Genomic DNA, 9,670 nt, shown 5'->3' on the forward strand with positions numbered 1-9,670 from the left:
CCTTTCAAAGAATATCAGTGACATCATGGGGTGATATCATAACTTAAAAGTGTATTGGATTTAAGTGAGGCAGAGTTATACACTAATTTTCTTTTCCAGAATCACATAAGTCTAGTGGCAAGACAAAAGTAAGAACAATGGGCAATAGTCTGAGATGCTCTGGATGACTCTTCCATGTCTGACCAAGCTAAAAATACTCCACAGCACCTGCTTCAGCTGCTTTCATAGCCTTTGGAATAAATTGTTCTTTTATGCCCATTTTATGCCCAATAAAGTCTTCATGTGCTTGTAGTAATTCATCAATAAGTTTGAGGCCTGTTGGCGACACTCAACTGGTTTGCCTCATCTGCCTAGACAGTTTATTAGGATGTGACTGCTGTGTATGCTATAGCTTCTTGAAGCCACAAGTGAGAATTAAGTACCAGGTAGACAAGCAAGGTGAATGAGCATTTCTGAAGGGGACTCCACAAGTTCTTACACCAGAGATTCTGGTCCTCCCCCAACACCAATTCTATACACCAGGTCCTGAATGAAAATGGCTTGTTGGCCAGTGGGGTTCCTCACAGGCTGTAAGCACATTGAGAATAAAGAGATTTTATTTTCCAGTTTTTGTAAGAAAGAATTGACATATAGTGTTCCTATCTTCAGTGGTTCCTATGTCTCGAGTCTGTCTCCCACTGGTTGCCAGTTCAGAAAACTATCATTTTCATTGGTTGGAGTGTGAGAGGACTCCATTTTCATTGGCTACTCAGAGAAATGCCAGTCCCATATTGGCTGTTCTAGAAGTGATGCCCTCAGTGGGAGTCGTGCGCCTGGGTCCACAATGTGGGAGGCGGCCACTAGCACCCGGAGATGGAGAGTGTGGGCGCTGTGTGCAATTGCTTCCCAGCCTCTCAAAGTAGCTGCTTCTGCTGTTGCAAGTTTTTCCGTCGGGTGTGCTCACCTGTCACTTCACTTGCTAACTGAGCAGCATAAGACCCATGGAAACCCTTCAGCCAGGCTGGAAAGAAAGAAGATTTAAGTGGTTCTTAGGGTTCTCTGGTATAAAAGACCTTAATCTGAAGTATAAGAATTCAACTTTTTTTAGATTTGGATAACTGTATTTCAATAAAATATTTCTTTGTAGTTTAATGTTTTATTTTTATGCATTTTTAAACATTCTGAGAAAGGGTGTGTAGGGCCTCATCACTGCTAAAACAATCTATGACAAAAAAAGGGTTAAAAATCCCCTTTTAGTGAGGGTTTAGGGTGAGTGGAGAGAAGCAGGAGAGTGATCTGAAGAACATCTTCTACTTGGGATCTTTTCTCTAACTCTATCCTGATCTATTGAAATCCTGCCTATAGACTAATAATGCCCATTTCAAATGCCACTGCTTGCAGTTAAGCATCATCTCCTTGATTTCATCTCTTCTCAGCTGATAACTTTTATTTCTGCCTGATCTTAAGTGCTTAAGCAGTGTTTTGTTTTGTAGCTGTTCTTTGTGTCAGTTTCCTTAGTAGACATTTTCAGGGACCATATTTTATATAATGTCCCTTATCCATGTCCCCTAGTGCCTAGCAATGAACTCAGAACTCAGCAAGCAATGTTTATTGAATTGAATTGAATCAGTGAAAAGGGTCTCATCAAAAGTGGCTTGATAAAAGAAAGATGGAAAAAAGAGTGATAAATCTGCTATCTGAAAACAGATAAATCTGTTTTCCCTTACCCTTCGGACTTTTGTGAAGCTGGTTGACAAGGTCCCCAGGCTCCAGGCTCAGATCCTTTGTCTTGGCAGTTACATGAGAATTTGTACTCAGAGGTTGGGGGCAATCTGGAGGAGATTTTGGGAAGATGAGGCTAGGACCTGAGTCCCCAGAAACTGTCCCTAGCTCATCCCTCTCCTTTTCACCTCCAGATTCAATTTCTTCATAATGTCTCCTCCCCATCTCTATCAAGCCTATCCTCACCCCACTCCTCGTAGATGGTGTCTGGAGAACAAGGAGGGGGTCCAGGAGTGGGGAAGGCCCCTAGCCAGCGCTGCATGTCAGACCTAGGAGGAAGAGTAGACAGAACATAAAGAAGTCATAGCTGGTTCACTAGATTTCTAGGGTCAGCCCAAGGGAACTAAGCAGAATTGCAATGGGAGGAGTAGGTCTGGGGGAAGAGATTAGAGAAACCATGGACTTGTAGGACTATATATATCAAGGGACCAGATAATATGTTATGGGTGGTCCATTTAGAAGTCCCCAAGGGTTGGTATGTCAAGACTCACAGAGAAGAGGTTTGGAGCAGTCGGTGGGTAGGGCAGCCTTGATGGTTGCTGAGTAGTGAGAGGCGAAAAGTCGGGGGACTAGAAGGGTCTGGGACTGGCTGGGCCTGAACCAGGGATCGGTGGGCATAATCCAGAACATACAACCTTTGTCCACTGCCAGAAGAGAAATGATCAGATAGGATGCCTAGTACCTCCTTCCCAATTCCCCTCATGTGTGCTCCTCCCACCATCCCTCAGAAAGCCTGCCTACCTCTTAGGCTGAGTGATGAGCAGTAAATCACTGAAGAGCAGGAGACAGAGGGGAGTAAGTCGAGGGCGGGAATTAAAGAGGGACCTGCCTTTCCGACTTCCCAATTCCATCAACTCTCCTTGCAGTTCCAGACGTCGGGACCAGGAGACCAGAGGTAAAGCCTGGGGTGGGAGTTGGGTAGTTCTTTATACAGTTTTGTTCTTGTTCAATTGTTTTCAGACATGTTTGACTTTTTGTTAACCCCATTTGGGGCAAAGATACTGCAATGTTTTGTCATTTCCTTTTTCAGCTCATTTTACAGATAAGGAAACTGAGGGTTATGGGAAGGACTAAGTGACTTGCCTATGATCATGCATCTAGGAAGTATCTAAGGTCAGATTCTAACTCAGGGAAGAATTCCTGATCCGCTTAGTGCCATTATGGCACCCCGCTGCCCCTAGCACATTACCCCTTTGTATATTTACCCCGCTTCCTCCTCCCCCCCAAAAAAAAAAAACTAGGTTCGGGCACTGCCACAAATGGGGATTTGCAGAGTTGGGAGCTGGAGTTAAGAAGCAAGAGGTTGGGGGCAAGAGTGGTGAGTGAAACTCAGTCGGAAATTTGGGTGCCAGGAGCCAAGAAAACCGACCTTGACTTTGTGGAAACACAGCCTCTGGCTGAGCCGGATCAGCTCCTCTGTCTGCTTCATTCGCCCAACTTCAGCACTACATCTCTCAATAATCTGGTGGGAAGGACTTTCATCAGCCTCTCCCCTCCTCCTGCCTGTTGTCTTTGTGTCTGACTCCCAGGTCTCAGCTCCCCCATACCTTGCTTATGGCCCCCAAGGCTCTCTGGGCATTCTCTCGTCGGCCAGAGCCCTCTTCAGTCTGACGAAGGATGTTCTGGGAGCAGAAAAGGAAGGGTGACCCCAGAGCTTCAGGATCACAGCATCACTGATTTAGGGTTGGAAGGAAACTTAAAGATAGATTAGTCCAACACACTTATTTTACAGATGAAGAAACTAAGATGTGCGGTTGACTTGCCCATGTTCACACAGGTGGCAGAACAAGGGTTTGAATACAAGTGCCCAGCCCCCTTTCCACTGTACCCACCATTTGAGTTTGTAATTAATAAATCTAGAAGCATAAAAATGGGGTAGGACAGGAGTAGGATGCTATTTCTTGGGAGAATCATGGATTTCTAAGGAATAACCAAACCAAAAAAGCCTAGAGATTTCCAATCCCACCTAGGTTTGGAGGCTCTAAAGCTGGGGTGCCCTCATTTGAGGACTATGGATTTTGGTCAAATTGCAGCATGAAAGTCATTGGGTTTCTGGATTGAGAAATCCCCAGTGGGAGGTTCTCTGTCTTGGAGGAAATCTTCCCGCTTGGCATTTGTGTGAACAAGCCCAGAGTAGGGTTGGCTCCCACCCCAGAGTAAGCAGTCCCTGGTTGGGGACTGGCTTGGGGCCCTGGCCCCAGCACCTGAAGCAGCATTCGGAGTCGGGTGATACGCTGGAAGGGAAGCAGCAGGAAAGAAGGCAGTGGAAGCCTCTGACATTGAGGTAGACTCTGCAACCGATGCAGTTCTGCTGAGAAACGCATGTTCGTCTCCCTGAAGAAGGAGGACAAAGATCTAAGAGCCGAGCCCAGCTGCCTTTTCCTTGATCTTTTTTTTTTAATATCTTCATAACTCCATAAAACATTATTTTATTTTAATTTTGGACTATAGGCATATATGTGGGGATTTGGGGTTTTAATTTTTTTAATAACTTTTTATTGACAGAACCCATGCCAGGGTAATTTTTTACAGCATTATCCCTTGCACTCATTTCTGTTCCGATTTTTCCCCTCCTTCCCTCCACTCCCTCCCCCAGATGGCAAGCAGTCCTTTACATGTTAAATAGGTTACAGTATATCCTAGATACAATATATGTGTGCAGAACCAAATAGTTCTCTTGCTGCACAGGGAGAATTGGATTCAGAAGGTAAAAATAACCGAGGAAGAAAAACAAAAATGCAAGTAGCTTATATTCATTTCCTAGTGTTCTTTCTTTGGGCTTTTCCTTGGTCTTACTAATCGCCTGCCTCCCATTCGCCTCAGGGCTTCCAACCCTCAAATCTTCCCCTAACTTCTCCCTTCGAACCCCCATGTGTCGAGTCAGGACCACTCTCACATCAAACGTCTGTAGGTCTCCTCCTGATATTGCTGATTCCTCACATAATCCACATACACGGAGAAGGGGCCTTCAGCATGGATGTGCACCACATCACACAAGTCACTGATGTGAGGGGAACTTCTTACCCGGGAGAGCAGTACTCCCAAAAACCTGGGTGGGGAGGGAAGATCCAGAGATTAGGAGACATCCTGGGTCCCTGGGAAGAGCCAAGAGACAAAGAGAACACACCACAGAACTGAATTTGGGGATCTAGCGAGAACCTGGGATAGAGGAACAAAAAACTTAGAACTGAGGGATTAGAAGCCTGAAGGGACACAGGGACTGAGAGGACAGAAACCTGGGAAGACGGACTAACCGTTCGCTGACAGTCTGGACACGATGTACATTAGAGAAAAGAGTATGGTGGTCTCGGGGGGTCAATGTATCTCGAAGGGAAGCACTTAACACAAAGGTGTCCATGAGTAATTGAAGTGAACGGAGGTAGGAGGCCTCTGATGTCACCACCTCAAATAGACTCTAGAAAAGAGATGCTCAGAGACTTAGAGATCCTTCCAGCTTCAGAGCTATGAGAATCCAAGTTTCTTGCCCCTAGCTTGTCTCCCCGATCCCTGCCAATTCCCAATCCCACTCATAGCCCAGAACCAGACCTCCAAGTTCTTCTTCCTTTCCATTCCTTTCCCTTCAGTTCCTATTTCCTTCCTGACCAGGTGTCTAACCTCCTGCATCTTCCTCTCCTGAGGACTCAGGGTTTTTAAGAGACCACTCTCCCGAACTGTAGGGAGCTCCTGCCACAGTGTATTTCGAGGTTCAGAGGGCTCTCGAAGGTTTGTTGGGAGGAACTTCCCATCCTTGCCAACTCCCCATAGCTCTTCAGCTAGCACAGCAGTCTGGTACAAGGGTTCTGAGGAAAAGACAGTAGAAGTTCAGTGTGCTTCTGGGCAATGATCTGAGTCCTTTGCTCTTCCTTCAAAGAGCTTTCTGTCTTCAAAGACCCCGTAATCCAGAGTCCCTCACCATCCTGCAGAGGCAGGCCCCAATCCTGCTCATTCAGAACCTCCAGCTCTTGGTCCCTGTAGAGAGAGAAATAAAAACTTCCTGGAAATTTCATTGAGGCCATATCCTACGTGCTGTGCTGGGAGGATGCATAAATACAACCTTCTCCTTCAAGGAGCTTACAGGTAAATTGTGGGGAGTGGGGAGAGGCAAGACATAAACACTGAAGAGTTAAATAATTATATAGAATGCACTGTCATAAAACAGTACATGATTAAATGTCAACTGAATAGTAAATACCATTCAAGTACTGGCAATTCACAAAAATGAGAGAACCTCTCAGGTTAAGTGAGCAGAGTTCATGAAGAAGAATGTGGGTTTTTCCTTTGGCCTTAAAGCATGGATTTGATGATAGTTATAGTGTTGGACCTTACTGGAGGGTATTTGATACCTGTCCACAGAGTTCTTTGGATTTTCCTCCAGATTGTCTCCTAGAGAAAGAAACCACAGTAAAGAGCAAGAGATCCCATTTCCATCCCATTTCCATCAGAGACCCAGGCATCTAAAGCCTAAAACCAAAGATACCCCTGCTCCCATCAGAGAACCACCAACAAACTATACCACCTATGAGATGCTGAATTAAAAAGGAGAAGCTAATGAAGGAGGCAGCAACTCTGGCAACCAGAAATTGTCGAGGATGAAAGGGCCCGGAATTCAAATGAATTTTTTAAAAGGTGTATTCCTTCTATGAGAAAGATAATGTACTAGGTGCTAGAGACATAAGACAAAATGAAACAGTCCCCACCCAAACAGTCCCCAACCTAAACAAACTTTGGCTAACTTCATCTTTGGACATATGTCACATAGCAAGATTTCCAGAGCAGAACTTGTACTGATTCCCAGCCTTTTGAGTTGTTAGAAATAATAGTTTCCTTCCTTTTATAGAGGTGTATTCATTTTTCCTTCTTCTCTCTACCTATCTCCAGACTCTATTTCCTTCTGGAATCTAAGCATCCATACCCATTCCAGGGTCCCAATACCTAGATGAGTGCCGTCTTTGGAGGGCAGGTTGAGGTCTGTCTGTGGAGGATGTTCAGGGTAGGTGATCTCTTTCCTGACCCAATTTGGTTTGGGAGGTGTGAGAGGAGGAAGGAGTTTGTCCTCCACCATGGATCGGTATGATGTGAGAACAACAGAGGTGCTCTTGTTACTTGGGGGGCTGGGGAGAGAACGGATGGGGCATTGAGGAGCACGGGGGACTTCCTTACTGTCTCCTACAGATACCCACTTAAGTTCCAGGCCAGGATGTGTCAAATGGCAGAGACAGGGACAACGAAGTGGACAGGACAAAGATATATCTGGGAAGAGACAAAAGACAGTTGAGTAGAAAGGCCTCCAGCCCTATATCCTTCAAGAACCCAGGCATTTAATTCATTTATTTAAATTTTGTCAATACTAGAAAGTAATTTACTGGTCATAAAATCCAATTCTCCCATTATACAAAGGAAATAATTTAGCTCCCAAAAGAAGACTTGATTAAGATGATACAACTAGTTGGTATCAACTGGGTTGCACTAGTCTAATACTCTTTGTACTACATATGATGCCATCACCAACTTTCCTTTTCTACCTCTAAGCTTCTTGAAGCTCCTTATGTTCAACCTTCTTGGTCTTTTCTAGATCTTGGTCTTTTCTAGGCCATATAAACCACTCCATGACTTCAAGCCATAGTTCCACTGCTTACCCAGACATCCATTCTTCTGAGGTCCACCCCCTGCCAGAGGATCTTCTTTCTCTCCATTCTCATCCACTCCACCTTGAAGACTGGGAAGTGGGGTTTCTCCAATTTGCCCCCCTATGAGAGACCCTGCCTCAAACTTCCCAGCTAGTCTCCGGACAGTGCCAGATACTGAGGGGTGATGGGACAGGGACAGGAATTTAGGAGATGAGGACTGAGAGGGATTGGTAGGTTCAGGAGCATTGATCTGGGGAGCTGGGAATGGGGGAAGGAGCTTAGGGAGATCAGCTCTCAGGGCCTGAGGACTTGGAGACCTGGAAGAAGAGTCTGGTGGAACTAAGGAAAAGGCACTAGATTTTGGGGATGGTATGGATGGAAGAACTAGGGGCTTGGTAGAGGTCAGGAGGGAGTCAGCAGGGTAGGGTGAGCTTAAGTTTAACGGATCATAAGAGGTTGGTGGAATGGTTTCTGCCTGGTGAGAGGCCACATTGAAGAGTGGGGATGGATTGGTCTGGAGTTTAGAAGGAAGGTGGGGACGAGTAACTCGAGGAGGTTTCTGAGATGGAGATATCGCTGGGGGAAGAGATTGGGCTGACATCTTTGTCTGGGTTTAATGAGGCTAGGAGGATCTGGTCCTGAAAAGGAAAGAGATAATGTCAGTAACTGAGGTTAGAAGAATATAAGTACTTGAATGTATAAGCGATGTTGTGAAAATTGGAAAACAACATATTATTTGGAAATCCAAGTGGTAGTCCCTTAAAAATTCTACACCTGTTCTCTCTCCCTCAGTTTTTTATTTTCTCATCTCTCTCATTCTCCATCTTCTTCTTCTCATCCTTCTCTTTTTCTTTTCTTCCATTTCTTTTTCTTTCCTACTTCTCATTTCAATCCCAGTGAGAGGTCTATCAAAAGTGACATCTCAGATTTGGTTCCTCAGTTTCTGTCTATATCTCCTGACTTCAGGAAACTGGGGAAATGATTCAGAGCTAAAGAAGAGTGGGTGAGAAAGGGGCAGGAGAGAAGAAGGGAAATTGGATGCTTTATAGTGGCAGGGTGAGGAAATGCGAGCTGTCAATAAATTAGTAAAGGGAACTTAAAAGTGAGAGAGATGCAGAGTCAATGCTAGGTAGGAAGACAGGAAGCATGAAAGAGAGAGTGAGGAGAGGCAGGGAATATATATCACTGTTTTCTTAGTTCCCACCCCCATTTCCAAGTTCCTCTTTCTCCTGGACTCTCCCTTTCCGGATTATTTTTAGCTTTTTCCTGCATGGAGAGTCCTGGAGCTTCTGACCCAGGGAGATCCAAAGAAAAGATTAGCTCTCTCCACTGCAGCCTTTTCCTATTATATCCTAAATCTTCACAGCTCCATACTTGCCCAGAGAGAGAAAATGAACCGAGGAAAGGAACTGAAGTTGGTCTTTTTGTGAAGATAGGAGAATATGGATAGGACTAAGTGGGTGGTCTCTGTAATGGAGCCCATCCTTAATGTGAGGAGGAAAATGCTGAAATAGGATAAATCCCCAGAGACAGTGCCAGGTCTGTGGAATATCCAAAGACTTCCCAAACTTTCCTGGAGATCTGGAAGGAGAGAGCCACCATCTCCCTCTCCCAGAGCCCCAGACACTGATGATTTGGGAGGTGGACTCAAGCAGATGAACTCTTCCCCCTCTCCCTCCCCCATCCCAGGAATTGTCTTTTCTGCTCAGGAACCAAATATCCAGTTCCTAACCCCACCTGTCCATTCTCTTTTAGGACTCAGGCATTGCATCCTCATAGTTCTTTCCTTTCCTCAAGCTTCCATTCCCGTTAGGGTTACAAGTATCTTATCCTAGTACTTAGCTCTCTTCCTCCTCCCCCAATTTCTATCCCTCCCAGGATTCCAGGACACCTTACTTACCAGTAGTCCCCTCCGCTCTTGATCACCTCCTGTTGCCCTGTGAGTTGGGGCAGGAAACAGGATTCAAGTCCCTCCTCCCAACCGGACACTCCTCTCCTTCCCAGCTCACCCCCCTCATTTCCCCTTCCCCCCCAAGGGGTACTGAACAGGGCTTTTTACTGGATGCTGAAAATCAGGATGCTTGGATCCCTGTGGTAGTGAAATTGAATACAGGGATCTTTTAGGAAGCAGGTCTTAGTGGAGGACAAAGAGAAAGCAGATTGTGCCTTCTTTGGACTTGTAATCTTGTATGGTAGCTTTATGGGGAGATGGGCCAACTGAGGGTGTATCTCAAGGGACAATGGGTGTGTCTTTCTTATGGGTCTATGTTTTTCAAGATTGT

At 45.4% G+C, this 9,670-nt stretch overlaps 1 protein-coding gene across 2 annotated transcripts; it reads right to left on the reverse strand.

Moving 5' to 3' along the window:
- Positions 1–578: 578 nt before the first annotated feature.
- Positions 579–9,370, reverse strand: ARHGEF15 (Rho guanine nucleotide exchange factor 15). Of its 2 annotated transcripts, none has more exons than XM_051995721.1 (16): positions 9,289–9,370; positions 7,398–8,026; positions 6,694–7,011; positions 6,105–6,144; positions 5,675–5,730; positions 5,377–5,561; positions 5,016–5,176; positions 4,658–4,810; positions 3,966–4,095; positions 3,309–3,383; positions 3,131–3,223; positions 2,503–2,663; positions 2,253–2,405; positions 1,948–2,030; positions 1,707–1,811; positions 579–1,000 (listed from the first exon to the last, which is right to left on the reverse strand). In XM_051995721.1, the coding sequence occupies exons 2-16, from the start codon at positions 7,987–7,989 to the stop codon at positions 894–896; spliced, it is 2,412 nt and encodes an 803-aa protein (XP_051851681.1). In that variant the 5' UTR covers positions 7,990–8,026; positions 9,289–9,370; the 3' UTR covers positions 579–893. The 2 variants fall into 2 exon arrangements, with proteins under 2 accessions (XP_051851681.1, XP_051851680.1); XM_051995720.1 differs by lacking the exon at positions 9,289–9,370 and adding an exon at positions 8,163–8,351.
- Between the last annotated feature and the right edge of the window lie 300 nt (positions 9,371–9,670).

This window comes from Antechinus flavipes, chromosome 4 (assembly GCF_016432865.1).
Source record: "Antechinus flavipes isolate AdamAnt ecotype Samford, QLD, Australia chromosome 4, AdamAnt_v2, whole genome shotgun sequence".
Taxonomy (NCBI): domain Eukaryota; kingdom Metazoa; phylum Chordata; class Mammalia; order Dasyuromorphia; family Dasyuridae; genus Antechinus; species Antechinus flavipes.

Excerpts from the sequence above, each read along its gene's own strand:
- ARHGEF15 (XM_051995721.1), bottom strand. The coding sequence starts at position 7,989 with ATGTCAGCCCAATCTCTTCCCCCAGCGATATCTCCATCTCAGAAACCT. Across the intron at positions 4,811-5,015 it reads GTCCAGACTGTCAGCGAACG|GTTTTTGGGAGTACTGCTCT; the intron begins GTTAGTCCGTCT and ends CTCCCCACCCAG. Across the intron at positions 1,812-1,947 it reads CACCATCTACGAGGAGTGGG|ATTGCCCCCAACCTCTGAGT; the intron begins GTGAGGATAGGC and ends AATCTCCTCCAG.